We start from the raw sequence: 18,475 nt of genomic DNA, 5'->3' as shown, positions 1-18,475 counted from the left end.
GCAGTCAAAAGGGTTTAGTTGGAAATATTTATTATCTTTGATATTTAATTATATTTATTATTAATGTGTATGGAATGAAACTTTGGAGAATAGGCACTGAAAATTACATCTCTTTTATCGTAGAGTGCAAATTCATTTTACGTAGCCAGACAGAAAGGAATCAGTTTGAGCCCTGGGAATTAACCAGTAATTTAAAGTGACTTTTTGTTGTTTATTTTTATACCAACCCCTCCGTTTTATTGTTCAGGTGGTGACTGGTGACTGTGTGATATGTCTCCACGTCATTCCTTGTTAAAACTTTATCTTGGAGATTATAGGTATATGAGGACAGAAAAAGGAAACCATAATCAGGACAGCGTGTAGCATGTGTAGGCTATCCTGGGCAAAGGTTAGACTGACGTTAGGAGTTTGTAACAGATGCCTATAAATGAAATATTGATTCCACTGAGGCTACATATGCAGCTGTTAACTGCTTCTGACTCTGTTAAAATGGATGACTTAAAGTTCATTATCCTTTACTTACACCATCCTGAGTATAATTGACCATGAATTTTCTCCCCTAAAATAACAGAAATTTTCAGGGATTTAGTAGTCACATCTGAGGTTTAAATGCTAAGCATATAATTTATAAGCCTTTTCCCAATTTTAAAATTCAAAATTGCTGAACCACTTATTAAACTTGCAGATCATTTAAAAAAAAGATTTGCCTGTAGGCTAGAATTCAAGGTAAAATTTTCAAAAAAACCAAGATGACCTCCCTCTGCCACTGTGTTTATCTTTCCACTAAGTTACAGTGTCATATGTTCATGCTTAAGCTAGAGGTTTCCAACTGTAATAATATTGATGGGGATGATTACTACTTAATATTGTTTTATGTTTCCAGGGGGTTTTCACATATACTTTTTGTATAAATGAATCTTAACAGCAGCTCCAGTCAATTGAAGGAGACCTCGTCAGCTTCAAATGCCTGATGAGGAACTGAAGCCTGGCCAGTGTAAGCAGGAAGGGAAGAAACCCGCACCAAAGCATCTGACCACCACGGTTTAGGTTTTTCAGGCATATCTGGGTAGCCCTCATTTGCTGGAATTATAAATGCTATCTTGTATAAGAAAAAAAAAAAAAGAAATATCAGACTAGGCATCTCCATAAAATTAGTTTCTTTGCAATGTATAAATGTAATTGCAGGAAAGAAAAGTCTGGTTTACAGTTAGATTTTTGAAATGTCTACACAGTCAGGCTAACTTGATCTCTCTTCGTAAGTTCAGAGTGGTAGCTTTTTAACTTCAGCAGAGTCCCTGGGGTCTTAGATAAGGCTCGTTCATTTGACTCCTGTGTTCCGTTTAGCTTTTGACTGCATTTTCAGCTCATGGAGATTAACCCATGGCCGTGAGAGTCCAGACTTGGCTGTAATAATTTCAGTGCACGTGTGACTCCTGTCATTGGCATGTGAGTTAATGACTCTGGAGCATTTTAATGGCCTCCTGGGGTAACAGTACAGGTGTGACACTGCTTCACCAAGAAACTCTCTCTACATTTTGGGAGCAGAGTTTGGGAAACAAGACAGTCTCCTATGGCCACATTCCTAATGTCACCCCAGGAACCCCCATGTTCACATCATCACTCTCACATGTTATGCTCGAAGCGTGTTATGATTATGGTGGGGTGTGAAAAAGCAGCTCTGTGGACTTGTTTTGCAGTGCTTGGGTAGGTTTGTGTGTTGTTACAAGCCCAAAGGGAAAATGACTGATTCGTTTTTAGAGGACAAAACCTTCCTTTTCTCACATTTCCACTAGTTTAGTGCGGGGGGCGGGGGACGGAGGGGGCAGGGGAAAGGAGCAACCTTGCTGTCTCAATCCACATCTTTGGGCTGTTCCCTCTATGCTTTTTTCGTTTCCTGTTCCTCACCCCTGTTGACCTGAAACTAAGACTGCCAGAATATACTCAGAGTACATTCTGGATCAGTGGAGAATTTAACTTTGGGGTGTGCAACCATGGTGTGCAAGCCCCCATATGTCAAAGGAAGGAGAGTTTTATAGAGGGGGAAAGAAACTGGAATTGGGGGGTCTATGGTAAATGAAGTGTGTGGCTTTTCATTGTGAGTCCCTGCCGGGAGAGAGAGGTCTTTCTTCCTGTTGGGCTCCACGATCATCACAAGGCTCGAGAGCTCCCCCTTCTGGTCCTCTGGCTGATTAATTGAGGTTTCTGTTGATTAATTTTCTTGCCCCACTAAGCCTTTGTTTTGAATCTTGCACGTTGGTGGGGAGGACTGTGTATGTAAATCTAGATTGTGTCCCAGTAGACCACAGTTGCTACGTGTGTTCAGGGTTCCTGCCTGAGCTCCTTTAACCAGCTAGTTGGAGAGGATGATAAAAGAAATTTCTCTTTGTTAATGTTGCTGGACTCATATCTACTGTTCTGTCCCAGGCAGCTGTAGTTGACTCTTGAACAAAGTGAGTCATTTCACCCCCCACTTCACCCCCTCAGTCAAAAATTCATGTGTAACTTTACAGCTAGCCCTCTAGGCCCTCCGTATAAGCAGTTTCGCATCTGCAGATTAAACCAGCCATGGACTATGTAGTACTGTAGGATGTATTTATGGAAAAATATCCTCTTATAAGAGGACCTGTGTATTTCAAACTTGCGTTGTTCAAACTTCAGCTGTACGTCTTTGACTTAGCCTTACCTGCCTTCCCCAGTTCTTCTGTGATAGGAGAGGGTTCTCCCGCAGCACTGACCCTGAAGACCATCATCGCTCTAGGCCACCAGAGAAGACAAGATGTTTTCGGGGTCACCCATGGGTCAGAGCATGGGACAGACTCACTCTGCCCTTTTCCTCTTAACTACAGGAGGATCACATTCCATGCTTTTTTTTATATTGAAGTTTTTTCTTTAAAAAAATAAAGATTTTCTAACTTGCCTGTGTTGGGTCTTAACTGGCCTGCAAGCTCTTCATTGCGGCCCTTGGGCCTCTCAGGTTGCAGCACGTGGACTTAGTTGCCCCGTGGCCTGTAGGATCTAGTTCCCCGACCGGGGATAGAACCCACATCCCTTGCATCAGAGCAGATTCTTAACCACTGGACCACCAGCAAAGTCCCAGATGCCTTTTTCCAATGTGGATGATCTACGGGCCCTGTGATTACTTTTCGATCTGACGGTGGTTTAGAGAAGACAGCGTCTGGAGAGGTGGCATTGCCTCCTTTACGGTGATTTATGAGAACTTCTAGAGCGTTCTCCTTTTTTTCGTCTTTCATTTGCCTGCAGCCTAATTCATTCCTTTACTGTCTCCCAGCATCCCAATCCCTGTGACCCCATGATCACTGGTATCTGTGGGCCACCTGCCTTGACCCCGTGGCTGCTTGTCTGCTGGTGTCTGAGCGTCCCCGGGTCCCACTGCGTTTAAGGCCTGATTCACCTCCCATTTGCAAACCCTTTACACCCACTCCCTTGGCTTCTCCTGGAAATATATAGGAAAATGAGTAACCACTGAAAAGAAGTTAAAATATCTGAAGTCTCGCTGAAAAGAAAAGGCTGACAGTCAGGGGAGTCCCACAATCAAGGCTCTCCAACAGCCTTGAGACCCCGGAGCTGACCGGAGAAAACACCGCCAGGACCTCGGTCCTAGGCTGTGCGGCAAAACGAAAAGAATTTTCAGGCTGGATGGCTTCTTTAGAGATAGTCCCATCCAGCTTCCATCTTTCCTTGAGGAAACTGAGACCCCTGGTCCCACCGTTAGTAAATTAAAGAGTCAAGAATAGAGTCTTCTGTGACTGGTATTTCCATCAGCCCTGTATTGTTGCCATAGAAACCGGGTCATCTTTCCCAGCCCTCTTGGCCCTTTCCTGGTGCCCATGCCTTTTCTCCGACCTTCGTGATTCTTCTTATACAAGCAGTAATTTGCATTTAATACACCCTTCATCTTTGGAATCCTGCTACACCCTTATCTCCACAAGTTCTAGATTTTTCTGGGAAGAGGAAGAAAAAGAGAGCAGAGGTTACTGCTTTGTCTGGAAGGTCCATCTGTAATGCAGTGATCATACCAGAGAGAGGTCACAAGTTTCCCCTTGTAGTCAGAAGGGACAGCTGATCAGCCTAGATAAGAAACTAGACTTTGAAGCTTGTGAATATCCAATGAGGTTATTATAAACTCAGATTTTGGCTTCTTATACAGGAGGCTTGAATTTCAGGGCTAATGCAGAGTCATGAAACACCTTTGGAGTGTTTCTAATCAAATTATGTTTTTATTTTGCTGGTAGCTTTCATTGAAGTTTAAACTAAAAAAAAAAAAATTTTTTTTTCAATGCATATATACCACCACTGGCCTATGTGAAGCTAACTGCAAAGTCTAAATATTCCATGACTGACCTGGTCAGATCTATAATTTAAAAGGAGCCTTTTCCCTAATTTTTAATTACTTGCTTGAAAAGATGTTTGGGAGCATTGCCAAATAGTTTTTTGTTTGTTTGTTTGTTTTTAAGTATTATTTTAAGCCTGTCGACACACAGCCATCTATTATGCAATAATATAGTAAGACCAAGCCACACATCATGGTATGATTTCTGCTTTACATCCTTTCTCTTGATGTGATTGAAATGATTTCCCACTTGTTTGGAATAGGAAGCCTGGTTTCAAATGCTTAAGGGCAAAATTGTTACTAATTTGTAGCTTCCTTTCTCAAGGCTGCACTTAAACCATTAGGGAGCTACATTAAAATGTTTAAATGAAGCTTATATAAGCATTTATATCAATAAGTAACATTTTTCACACCCTGAGTTATTTCTTCTGCTGTGTTCCTTTTATTTTAGCTTGTCTTTCTACATTACATATATTACTTCCAATGTCTGCCTTCTCATCCCCCTTTTGATAAAAGCACCTCCAGCTGGCCACCAAGTTGATTTCCTGACCCGCACGCCCCTCCTCTTTGTCAAAAATTTCGAGACCCGTCTTAAGAGATTGGACAGTTAAAAATGGAAAGACGGCCTCTTTCTCCTGTCTCACTACCCTTAGTTCACTGGGATAAAAAACATTCCCAATCAGGAAACTTGACTACAAAGAAATACTCTCTAAGTGCTTATTGTAGTCATACCTGCGTCTTCTTGTCTTAATTTAAATTAAGGGGGGAGAGAGAGGGACAGACTCCTAAGGAAATGAATAAGAAGAGACACAGCATTCCTGACCCATTTGAACTGGGAGCAAGGTCTTTGGTGGCAAATGTGTTCCTTACTCTTGACACAGTGACTAATAGGATACAAGTGTGTGCTATTAAGTGATTTGCTGGTATTACAATTAGAATTAGAAAACCTGAAACTAACCTTTCAGGGAGTTGCACTGACATGTACTTTATTAAATTATCTCCCTAAAGCACATTATCTTGTCCTTGAATTCTGCCAATGGGAGAGTTTCGTTACAAGCTAGCTTCATCAGTGTTTGCCAGGTCCTTCTATTATGTACTCAGCATGCATAAAAGAAGATCAGGTCTCACAGATAATTTCTTTTCTCATCAGTCCAACCTGGAGGTTGAAAACAAATGTCCCAGTGATAAGTGTAAATTTAAGAAGCACGTATTCAACCTCAGTATCCTCAGAAGGAAAGAAACTTCTTTTATCTACCTCTCCAGACTAGCTGGTCAAAAGGATCTCAAATAGGGATCCTGATCATGTGTGCGACTTGTCCGTTGGGACACAGTTTATTCATATTTACACACACTTATCCACCCCGCAACCTGCAAGATCCAAACACTTAGAAAATGTTACTCCACTGGCCTCTTAGTATAGTATTCTGTTGGGGTACAGAGGGTATCCTATTCTGTACTTAATATTTAAAGAAATATTTGTTTAAAATTATGGTCAGTATTTCTTTTTTCCCTCAATACTTTGAAAACTCTAAGTTCTTGTTCAAATAGGTTGGACATTTAGACGTGTTTCCTTCTGCAAGTAATGCTTGTGTTTGTGTGTGTAACTGTATATGCTTTGTCCTGTTGCAGCCATATTTTCAGAAGACAAAACCACCACAGAGCCTGCTTATAAGGTTAAAAATGCCCTGTCCATTCCCAACACTCCAGAGCCAACAACAACTCAAGAACCCTTGGTGGGCAGCCAGAAGAGAAAAGCAAGGAAAACCAAGATCACACACCTTGTCCGGACAGCAGACGGCCGGGTGTCACCAGCAGGAGGCACTTTGGGTAAGAAAAGGAAGTGCTTAGATAGAAAGGCCCCGAGCCAGCAAGGGACCCTCGTGGCCTCAGTGGCCAGAAAATGACTCTAAGCCAACCGTGGGTCCTCTCCAAAAAGTAGGTCTGCTCTCTGGGTTCTCTCTCTGGGTCGCCTTGAGAACTGGCTTCCTGCAGACTTCTAAACATACATGTTTTGGCTTCTGTGTTAAAATCATAGGTCTTTTCCCAAGAGCATATCCAGAGTTCCTGGGAAGAAAAGATAGCTTTTAGCACTGTTAGCTGCCTTGTCTTTCTCAGCTTGCACAACCACAGATTCTTATGTAAATTCCCAAAGATCTGAGACTTTTTAAAGTACTGCATGAATCTTAGTCCCTGGTTCACTGTTGAAGTCATTACAAGCCGAATCATCAGCTATGTAAACCCCTGAGTTAAGAAAGCAAGTACCCCGCACGTCCTATACAGCTGCTTCAGACCATGAAAGGAGCCTGAGAATGCGTCTCAGTTTCTTGGTTCTCTAGGCCACTCGGTAACCAGATATTAACTTACAGTGAATTTCTCCATTTTCCTTTGTGGCCTGTGGTCTGTTTGCTGTGTGGCCGCCTCTGTGGGATTTGCCTGGAGGGACCCAGGATAAGGAGTGGTGTCGAGAGGGACACTGCGCATCCCCTTCATGTCTTGGGGTGCTTCACCAGCAGAGCATTAGTGGCGTTCGCCGTTGCCTTTCTGCCTTTCAGTACCTCCAGCATCTCATTCTCTCAGCCCTGAAGGAGGTGTTCCCTGCCCTCCCCCGATCCAATTTCCAGAAAAAGCTCAAAGGTCGATAGTGACTTCTATAAATAGGAAAAAAAATTTTAAGTGAATGTTCTTTGAGGGTGATATTTATAAATACCTGATTTAGGTTAGTCTAGTTGGTGGACTCGTTGTATGGAAAGATAGAAATTAGAAGTCACTTAGTGGAGTTTGGGCACTTGTGTTTTGCATATGTAGATTGTTAAACCTGCAAGCATGTTAAAGACCCCCAATTCTGCTGTTATATAGGAAGTGAAGCTCACAGAGGTTGAATTTTGTTTCGGAACATACTGAACTACTAAGTGTAGGATAAGGACTGGAATCTAGTTTTCCTGATCATTAGTCTAGCAGGCTCTGCTCTCCTTATCTATTCTGGATTCTGTTCTGTCATTTTCATATTGTATAATTTGTTAAAGCTTCTGTTTTCCTTGTAAGGAAGAGTGAAAGGTTTTAGAAAACATTCCCTTTTGTGTGGAAAAGCATATAGCACTGTCATGTTCTAATATGACATTTATAGCCTTTATATCAATTACTTTCTATAGGTAAGCTGGTTTTTGAAAAATGATGAAGATTCCTCCCTCTCCTCCTCATTTGTAAGGGGTGCATAATGAAGTGCAATCATTTCTAGCACATGGATTGGTGTAGCATTTTGGCCACCTCTTCACAAATACCAGCAGGCCCTTTGTCTCCCTTGCAGAAGGTCTTCAAAACAAACATCTCACTGGGATGAGTTTAGGCCATTCTAAGTATTGGTAACTCAGCATAAGAGTGCCCAACATGCATAGTAGGCATGCTGTGGCGTCATCAGAGTATTTGGTCAGTTGAGTTTTGCAGGGCCATTTTGCAGCATCCCCTGGCCCCTCTGCAGAAGTCCCTTGGGTTTTCCTCTGACCAAGGCCCATTTCCCCCCCACTCTCTCCAAGACTGACCTGTTCTTTGACCTTGGATAGAACACAGCTCCTCTGCTCAGCTTCAGGGCACGGTGCTGCTCGTGGTTGCGGCTGAGCTCAATAAAAGAGTTTATTCCCATGGAAGAAGAGATTCTGTAACAGCCGTAATATTCGATGGATGGCAGAAGTGAGCAGGAAGGCATCTTAGCTCATTTCGCATTGTCTGACACCGAGTGTTCCGTGTCCCTTCTCCGGAGGACACAGAGCGATCCTCTCTCCTGATGGGTTTCCCTCCGCTGCAGATGACAAGCCCCGGGAGCAGCTGCAGAGGGGCCTCGCTAAGGTGACTGAGACGGGCTGCAGCGACGCGTGCCCGCACGCCGGGGAGGCCGCGGAGACGCGGAGCAGCACCCCGGAGATGCCGGCCGTGTCCGCCTTCTTCAGCCTCGCCGCGCTGGCCGAGGTGGCCGCCATGGAAAACGTGCACAGGTGAGCGGTGGGCAGGGCCTGGGGGCGCCTTCAGCTTCACCCCCTTTCACAGATCGCGGCTGGAGGCCGTGACGCCAGACCCAGCTCGCCCCTCTGATGTGATTGGTGGTACTTCCCACGATGATTGGGGTTCGGGAGACTTTTGTTAACCACGTGTTACTTAATTTAGCCGTGCGGGAAAATACAAGGGAGTAGGCGCCCGCCACGAGTTTTACTTTGAATGTGGTTTATTCTGTGCCTAAGCTTTTCTGAAGAGCCCCGAGAGAGCAGAGGGAAGCAGTATTATCTAGTCATTGGAGCTGTGGCGGCAAGTCTCAGACCTGGGTTTGAGTGCCCCGTCTGCCACCTGCAAACTAAGGGAGACCTCGAGCAAGGGCGTTCACTTCCCTATCTGCTTTTTTCTTCTGTGTCAGTGGTTCTCCTTTCATAGAGATGTCCTGTAGAATAAACCTGGTGTCCCAGGCCTACACCGGGCCACACCCCCACCGAGGATGGCGTTGGTGGTTCCAGCGGAAGAAAACTGTGTGGTTTTGGAAAAAGAGCATCTCACCATCTGACTCACGGCAGGCACAAGGCCTGGATTTATCTTAAGCAACCTGTGTTTGTTAGTCATGTATTTCTCTGGGCCTCAGTTTTCTCATCTTCCATTTAGCATAATGATATCCCCGAAGAATCACACAGTTGTAAGGAATCAAAGGAGATCAGATGTGAAAGCCTTTTGAACTCAGTAAAGCCCCACAGAAAGTTATTAAGTTCTAAGTATATAATTGAGTGTTCTGCTGTTTAATGGAACATTTGGGAAGGTAAGAAAGTCTTTTGTAAATTCAGGTATTTCATACTTTTATTCAAAATGGATCACCCGCAGATGAGTTCTTTTCTTAGGTTTTCAGTCTTCAGCCCGAAATTGCTTGAAGTCCAGCCCAACTTGTTTATCCACCGGCTGGGCACCATTCTCTTTCACATCCAGGTTTAGGAAATGAAAGTCGCTCCATCATGTCCGACTCTTTGCAACCCCATGGACTAGAGAGTCCATGGAATTCTCCAGGCCAGAATACTGGAGTGGATAACTTTTCCCTTCTCCAGGAGATCTTCCCAACCCAGGGATGGAACCCAGGTCTCCCGCATTGCAGGCAGATTCTCTACCAGCTGAGCCATCAGGGAAACCCAGGACTACTGGAGTGGGCAGCCTGTCCCTTCTCCAGGAGTTCTTCCCAACCCAGGAATCAAACTGGGGTCCCCTGCTTTGCAGGCGGAGTCTGCAGGTTTAGGAGGCCCTGATGAAAGTACGTATCATATTGCAGTTCTCCTGCTTCCGCACAAATAGCCTCTAGACATTTCCAAGAAGTCAAATTCCTTTTCATGTGTACACTGCAAGTGCCTAATAGCAAGTGAGTGGTGACAGGCATTGTTAAAATCTGCTCAGGTCTCTGAGGGGGATAACACACGGACACTTCCCTACTCGTGGCGTTTCACAGTTGAGCACAGAGGACAAACTCGTAATGCATGCACAAAGAATTAAGTATGTGCCTGAGTGTTCCGAAGTGCCCTCATAAATTGTGGAAATAAGAGGTCATATGAGAATTCGGAGAGGGGGTGATTGTTCAGAGCTCAGGAGGAGCTCCCACACAGTCGCCCTTGCTGGCACCAGCGTCCCCTCTGAGCATGACAGGTCAGGCCTCTGCGCTGTTAGCCTCCACGCCCCGCCCCGCCCCGCGGCTGCAGCGCCGGGGAAAGGGCAGCCTTGCCCCTCTCAGCTCCGCCTCCCTTGCTGCCCCGGGTTCGTGTGCAGTCGCTTCCTCCCATCCACGTAAGCCCACTTCTTGCCTTTGCACGTCCTCCTCCCCTGGGAACTGCTGGGCCTCCTTCAGTCTGTCTGTCCCTTGTCCTCTTGTCTGTCTTCCTCCTGACGTCTTGCACAATCTGTGTACACTCCCCTCTTAGACCAGCTGCCACTCGGGGATGGGCAGATGAATGAGTGACTACCTAAGTTAGCTAAGAGGCACAGGAAAAAATGATTTGAGTAGAGGGTCTTCTTTTTTGTTTAACACATCCCATTGGAAAGAATAATATTGTTTATTAGAGTTTTCACTATCAACATAACAAATGGTTAGTGTCCTTAACATCCAGAAAGATAGCTTCTCCTGGGGAATGTTAGTTGTAACTCTAGCCCTTACCTGTTAAAGCAGAGTTACCAGCCTTCCCTCCATGGACAGGCTTGATGTAATTGTACCTGAGTTACACATTAATTAATTACTGCTTCGGCATCACCTAGTTCATAATTTAGAAGGTGGTCCACAGAGTTAGGGGTAAATATATATTACTTGCATTCTTGTCACAAGAAGTCTTAACACCGGGTTCAGAAACCCAACGTAGAAAAACAGTTTTACAAAACACAGGAAGTAGGAAATTGAAATTTACCTTTGTTGAGAGCCTATTTATTCACTAGAAATTTTATAAGAACAGACTTCATAAAGTTTACTCTTAAAATCAACTCTGCCAGGTGCCTCTTTTTTAGTTACATTTTAATGATGGTACAGGCAGTTAATTAACTCGCCAGGAGCACACAGCTAAACCAAGTCAGGGTCTGAATCCACGTCTTTGAACTCCTGTGTCTTAGCATTTGCTCAGCAGTGCTGCTTATGCAAGCGTCTGTCCTGCCCTCGAGGGTCCTGAGGACTGTCATCGCTTGACCTGCCCCCCGGAGCTGGAGCCCACACTTGTGGGGCCACACCATTTCTCTCCTTGTGCTCAGTAGGAAAGAATCCGCTCGCCCGGGCAGGAGATGGAGGGGATGAGGGCTTGATCCCTAGGTCAGGAAGATCCCCTGGAGCAGGGCTGGGCTATCAGCCCAACTCCTCTCTCCCCTCGATGTCTTTTTTTTTAACTGTACTCTTCATCTTTTACTTTTTTTTCTTTATATGTTTCCTTTTCCAATACTTATTAAAATATTTTTGGCTTTTGTAATATTGTTACATATTCAACCTTAAAAGTAAAAAATAGAGTTTTAATTTCATCTTCCTTGAACAAAGAGTTGAACATATTGAAAAGTTGGTTGTTTAGCATCCCCACATGAATAAACAGATTAATCCAGAGGTTTGATTATAACACATATTTTGTTTTTCTAAAAAATTCCTGATATCTTAAGCTAAGTGATCCTTGGATTCTGAAATCCCAAAATGTTGCATTTATAGATATCTGTATTAATTTTCTTTTGTGCATCAAGAGACAGAAACTTGGATATAGTTATGGAGAGACACAGTTTGAATTTTAAAATTGCTCCTCTTATTTCGCATAATCTAAAGATACTGTATTGAAGTGGTCAATCCAGTGAAGACATTGCTGCGTATTTTTCAGCAGTGCATGTGCCTTGTTGAGGCTTGGGAAGCCTGTTAGGAAATGTCACAGGTGTGTCTGATCCTGTCTTTTTAGGATGAGAGGCTCTGTAGATGCTACCAAGAAATGTTCTTATAACCATGAAGCAAGTGGCATTTTTCTTCCTACTCATTAAAAAAAAAAAAAATGAGAAATAGACTATTTGATGTAGATCCAATCCAAATGATATGAATTTTTAAAGTCTTGTCTAGAGTTCCGTCTCCATATGTGTAGATTTTGGCTCAGGATGACTGACTTTTTCACACGCTGAAATTCAGAGTTGGTCCTCCCCTCCTTCCCTGCACACTCTCCCTCCATATGCCTTTGAGACTTCTCAAAGGAGAAGCCTTCATCAGGAGGGCGTCACTGTTTCCTTTTCATTCATTCATTCAGTCAGAGTTCACCTCTCTCTGCAGAGGCCGACCCTTTTACTGGCCTTCAGTTTTGACACTGGGCCTATTATTGTATATCAAGAAATGAGTCTGAAGGTTATTAGTTAGTATAGGACAGCCTCCCCCCTTGGTCAAGTCAAGGAGAGGAATGTGTCCTTTTTTAATATAAGAAGATCCAAAGGAATATTGCCATCCTGAAACCATCACCCTGGACTGAAAGTTTTCCACTTCTTAGGGAATTTCCCCAAATTTGTTGGTGCCTCGGGTTTTGTCTCTACATAGTGGAGGTGCTTGTTTGAGGGCAGAGAGTACTGTTGAGTAGTGTGAGAGGAATTGAGGTAAGAAACCCTTAAAAAAGAAAAGTAAAGATGCTTTAAAGCAGTTTTAATTAAAAGGCGTAAGGAGTACGTCAGCATCTGTTAAACAAGATATATGGGAAAGCTTTTGCTGGTCATTCATCATGCTCTCTTATTTCTAATAACATCCTGTCAGTAAGTGATGTCTGTCTGTCTTTTCCTCTTGTTTTGCAGAGGTCAGAGGTCAACTCCACTCACCCATGATGGACAGCCAAAGGAAATGGCCCAGGCTCCTGTACTTATTTCCTGCGCTGACCAGTGACGCGCCCTTTAATTGTAAAACATTGTGCTTTACCTACTACCCTAGCCTTGTCTTTACCGAGGGATGCTAGTGAGTCCGTGTGGTGGGAAATTGCAAACAACTGCTCGTTTGCCCTGCGTGGCCCAGATTCACTTGAAGCAGAAGTTGGCACCCTGGGCCAGTTTTCTTCTCTCAGAACCCAGAATCTTTGAGGGTGATGTGATCTGTCTGATACTGAGCAGAAACGGGATGATCTAGAGCTTTGCTTTCTATTGAAGGCTTTTGATGGTAACAGGTGGTAACTTGGTAAAAGGCTGCCTTTACTGTAGCTCATCCAGCATCTCTTTTACCAACCAGAGAGTGTGAAACTAGTTTCGTATATTACCTAGTTATTCTTTCAAAACAAAAACAAAAAACCAACAAAAAAAAGAAAAAGCAAAAACTGACGCACTGCACTAGTTATTATTAGATATTCCTAGTCTTTTTTGTACATGGAGATTTAAGTTCTAAGATGGTTTATATAATAGGTTATACCTACATTTATATTGTAGAATAATATTAAAATGCCTGTTCAAAGACTCCCAAGCAGCACGGGCAGGCAGATGTACCATTGTTAGCGGTGTATGCTCGGCCTCATGGTCCCTATATTCTGCACTTTTATATTTGCCACCAGAGTGGTAGTTTGCTGGCAAAAAGAGAGAGGAAAAAAAAATTACAATTCTTGCAAGCTGAATTTTTTTTTTTTCTTAGCCTTGAGTGACCAAGAAGAATTTGCTTGGGGCAAATTGTGGCAAATATTTTCCCAGACATGGGAAAAGTCCTGCAGATTACAAATGTTTTCATGCCTTGAGGATTCTTTTTATTTTTTACACAGGGGTCTGAGTAACCAATGGATTGTTCATACAGACAAAAAAAAGAAAACTATTATTCAGAAGTGACCTTAGTATTACTTCACTATTCTGAACACATTGAAGACACTCACCTCATGTGGACTTTGAGCTACAGACCTTTTACATCCATCCCAGACAGACTGGACGGGTAGCAGTTGCTATGCACAGCCTAATTGGCACAGCAGATTTTTAGAGCCATTTTGAGTTTTTGTGATTACGGAGGTATTGAGTAAATGGTGAGGGAGGTGTGCCTGACCACAGTGGGACTCGCAGTCATAGGTCCACCTGCAAGTTTCCTGTTTCTTTTTTGTGTTTTGTTGCTTTTGAACATAAAACCAACCATACATATGCCAGTGCCAAGTGGATTAACTGGCTTAGAACATTCAACATATTGACTCCACCGCCTGGCGTTCACAGTGTCTTGTTTCTTAGCAACAGATGCAAAGTGATAAATCAAAATTAGTCAGCGGCTACACACTTTACAGGGTATTTGTTCCATAGCACAAAGGATTTCCCCACTCTTGCATCACAGCACAAACTACCAAATTTTAATTGTTGGATTCCAGCAATAATTTTTATTGGTTTTCAAACTGGCGGAATTTTGATAGTGTTAGTTCGAGTTTGAAGCTTTTGAATTAGCTCTCTAAATGGTGACAGTTTACAAGGTTTTATCTAGCTTTCTTATTTATACTTGACTGAATTGTAATGATGATTTTTTTTTTCTAATCGTAATTTGACCTAATAGCCATACAAAAAATGACTCTATTAGTACTGACTAGGTTTAGCTTTTCACGGTTGTAGATACTACTTAGGTTTCGGTGCTGGAAAATATGTACATCATACTAACAGAATTGAAAAAGGATAGAGAGAATGGGGGTTTTTCTTTAAAGCAGTTAAAGACGCAGCAGGACTTTGGAATGGTGTCCTCAAAAATGCATATTCCTTGTGAACATGGAGGAAGATGGAAGGTAGTAAGTAAGATTAATCAGAGATTAAAAACTTAACCCCATTCACATAGAAATAAACCAGGTGGGCAGCCCCAGATTTTAGCATAATGTTTTTACTATGATGCTGTTTTATTAATATTTTCTAAATTTCAGAACACAAAGATAATGTTTAAAAATTGCTGGGTCCTAGTGTTGGTGGCTGTTGGAGTCTTTGGACCACTTGCTAGCAGTGATTTAAAAATTATTAGCTAAAATCCCAAAAAAATTCAAAATCAACAAAAATTTTTTGGTGCAGAACATGCACCTTGACAATGGTACTAACTTATTATTCTCTAGAACACGTTAGAATAGATCTATTTTTGCCGGAGCCCCCTTCTTCCTTCCAGTCCTCCGATTACATTTCACTAGAGTTCCTTAAGAGATTGCTGTATATTCATGGGACCTTTTTTTAAAAAGAAGCGAAACAGAAGATCACTTTTTTCTATGTGATTAATATATCTTACTTGGTCTGCTTTTCCTAAACCTCAGTGGCTTTTCCCTTAGGCAGGGGTGGGGGTGGAGGGCAGCCTACTGGATATGACTGTTTTCAAGATACTTTAAAAAAAAAAACTTTTTGTAGAAATGCTTAATTTTTAAGCGGTTAGGCACTGAGAGTAGCAGAAATCCTGCAAAGCTTTATAGTCCTCTAGACACTCGCCTTGTTGTTTCTCTGAGCAAAGTTTTGATTTCAGTAACAGTGCTTTTCTCATGCCCTGAATCCACTGGAGAGGGGTGTTGGTGTTTTCAGGTAATAACATTTGTTAGCACAAGTATTTCAGACCAACATGTAGTACCCTCCCCCCCCCCCCATTTATCATTTTCATTTCACTTCTTGCATTCTTTTTTATTTTGGAAAATCATATTGCTATGGTGTGTATCTTAATCTGCCAGCAAACACCATCTACACTAACATTTGTCCCACAAGCATCCTCGAGAAAAAGTTGTTGCACCTTATGTATATCTCAAGCAAACCAAAATATGATGCTCTTCTGCTTTGTTTTATTCTAAATTGTTGTATCATATCTTTCTGAAACCATTCTGAATCTAGTTGAAATTATCAATATTTATGCTTTTAACCTTAATTTCTGGATTCAAACCTGTATATAAATCTTTTGAAAAACAAAAAAAATTGTCCTAGCCCTTCTCTGTGATGCTGGAAGTGGATGATCAGTCTCAGATGGAGACGCAGTACTGTTCCAGTTTTCTTTAGTCTTTTATTTATTTAGTTATTCTGGGTATTTTCCTATGTAATTTTGAAGTGTGTAGAGTATATAATAGTAACTGAAGCTGCAGCTCTAAGAAGCTGAGTGAAAGAAAGAAAATACTGTAAGACATCCTTTTTAAGTTTTTGTTTGATAAACTATAATGAGATAAGGAAAAAGAAAAATGTCCTACAGCCACATTGAAGATACAGGTTCTTAACCCCAAATTAGGTTAGTTTCCAGATATTAGATCAAAATTGCTAATTCATTAACCCCCCCCTTTTTTAAAGGCTATGTCATACTCGTAATCCTGATAGCCTTTTCCCCTCAAGTATTGGAAATATATTTATTTAATTCCATCAGATGAGCTTTCTGCCAGTGCCCCCTCAAACCCGTGTTGACTCATCCCCATGTTATCAGTTATTCTGGTTCCTGACATTAAAACTGCTGCAGAAGGAAAAAGTGATGGAACACTATGAACAAAAAGGAGCATTTGAACTCGTCTGGTTATTCAGAATCCAACGTGTTTAATCCCCGTCGTTCTCTTATCAATTCAGATGCTACCCTGACCGAGTCCTAGAAAATTTTGTTTGCACTCTGTAGTCCTTGGCTCATCATATGGGAATGTTTGCACCTATGTAAAATCTCACGCAAATTATAAATCGATAACAGCACTAGAGTAAGCTGAAAACCGAATGACATGTTCTGTTTATACAGTGCGGGGGGAGGGCTGGGGGCATCAAGGAAGTCTGGTCCAAGTTTGGCGTTTGGCATTAATGTGAAGCAGTGGGACCATGCTGCCTGCTAACTACTGTACGGATCCTGTGTGTTCTGAAGACCAGCAGCTGGAGGCCGGCATCCACGGCGACCGGGAAGCAGCGCTTCACCGGGGAGAGGAACTCCTGCGAGGCCGGAGTCATCGTTTAAAGGGAGAGTCGGGGCGTGCGCCGCGCTGCGAGGAGGCGCACCTTTGACCGCAGCTCTCCACGGGGCCCTCAGATGAGGCCAGCCCTAGTGGGCCGCCTCGGCTTTCGCAGTTTACTGCAGTAAGTCCTGTTTCCAAAGTTTGTCTTTTTTTTGCTTCTGCCTTCAGTGCCACTGTTTTCCACTCAGTGTTTAGACTCACAAACCACCTTCTCCAGAGAGAACAACGTATTGCTGAAAATGGGCAGCGGAAGCCAATGCTCTTAGGGCACTTGACCTACAAAGTATTCAGAGTGACTGCTAGGTGGGAATTAAAGTTTAGCCTTCCCCACACAGGACCTTGTTTTTGCACCTTGTAAAGAGTGTACTAATTGTTAATTAGGTATTGCTTTATTTATACAAGTATTCCCAAAGAATTAGATTTGGATTTTGTTTTTATTGGAGTGTGGGGATTTTTTTAAAAAAAGTATCTTATATAGATTGACTAACATCGTACTTACAATATTAAAAAAAAAAGAAACAGTTTTCAGTTCATCTTACCATATCTGTCTGGTGAAGTATTCAAGGTTTGATGGACTGCTTTACTTTCATTTTGGAAATGATGGTGAAGTTTTTTATACCCCGTATTACTGTCCTGTCCTTTTCACTGGGGACATCATCTTCCTCACATGATAGAAAAAGAAGCCGCAAAAGAGTAAGCAGGCAGAGCCATTTGATTCCCCTCACACACCTCCATCTCTGCTTTCCTTAAAAATACATAAATACACATTTTCTTCACCCATACAAAAAAGCTTCCTCTCATGGCCAAATTTTATTTGTGGTGGTATGATTTATGCTAACAATTGAAAAGCAGAAGCCTTGTGCTTAGAACTTTGCTGGCCACTGTTTTCTTGTTGCAGCCAGTGGTCAAAATTGATCCTGCCCTTAAATTGATTTTTATGCACAGAACCTAGTTATTGTGAACATTACTACTCTTTCCAAAGATTTTCTAGTAACTTGGGCCAGAAGTGGTTACCGAGTAACGCAGACCTAATTCAACGCCTCCATGCCCCCCACCGCACATCAAGTCTTACCTCACAAGCTCTAACCTGAATCACAGAGGCGCATGTGTCGCAGACTAGCAGTGACCTTTGCCCCCCAGGGGTGGTCCCGTCCCCTGCACCCCACATTAGTGCCTCAGCTCCGAGCAGCAGAACTGGGGGAGAGGAGGTTCGTGACCTGGAGCTCAGCGTATGCTTGGCAACATTTTCCTCATTTCATTCGCACTAAACAAGTCTTGCTCTCAGGAATTTGTCAGAAAGGAATAAAACCCACCTGAGATTCCACATACCAGATTATGAACTTTTCTCACAGGTTTGAATTGCTTACTTACCTGTCAAAAATTAACCACAGCTTCATTTGACCACCGGATCTTAAGTCTGTTGACAGTTTTCAGCATGACCGAATCACTCATTTTTTTGCTTTCAGAAATTGGCTTGGTTCTCTTTAGAGTTGGTGTAAACATGCCATGTAATAAATGATTTCCACTTAATGGTACAACAGAATTATTGCTTTCTTAGATGTATGTGTAGTAAAAGTCAATATACACATTTATATAATTTCTTTCTTCAAAATCTTATACTTAATTTGATATTTCTAAAAATTGCACATGTAAGTCATGTGTATAACATGCTAAAGTACTTTAACTGTGATCTTAAAACTGAATAAAAATATTTAATAAAAATTTGAAATATTTTAAAGATATTATTTAAATATATATATTTTTTGGTTCAAAC

At 42.3% G+C, this 18,475-nt stretch overlaps 1 protein-coding gene across 1 annotated transcript in view; it reads left to right on the top strand.

Moving 5' to 3' along the window:
* BBX (BBX high mobility group box domain containing) overlaps positions 1-18,244 on the top strand; it is a 283,080-nt gene extending 264,836 nt beyond the window's left edge. The window contains exons 16-18 of the mRNA XM_020883608.2: positions 5,981-6,178; positions 8,151-8,337; positions 12,632-18,244. Coding sequence (XP_020739267.1) covers positions 5,981-6,178; positions 8,151-8,337; positions 12,632-12,719 — 473 coding nt within the window. The 3' untranslated portion in view covers positions 12,720-18,244. The remainder of the gene's footprint in view (positions 1-5,980; positions 6,179-8,150; positions 8,338-12,631) is intronic.
* The last annotated feature ends 231 nt before the right edge of the window (positions 18,245-18,475 follow it).

This window comes from Odocoileus virginianus, chromosome 25 (assembly GCF_023699985.2).
Source record: "Odocoileus virginianus isolate 20LAN1187 ecotype Illinois chromosome 25, Ovbor_1.2, whole genome shotgun sequence".
Lineage (NCBI taxonomy): Eukaryota > Metazoa > Chordata > Mammalia > Artiodactyla > Cervidae > Odocoileus > Odocoileus virginianus.
Note: the sequence above shows the minus strand (reverse complement) of the source record. Positions and strands in the feature narration are given on the sequence as shown.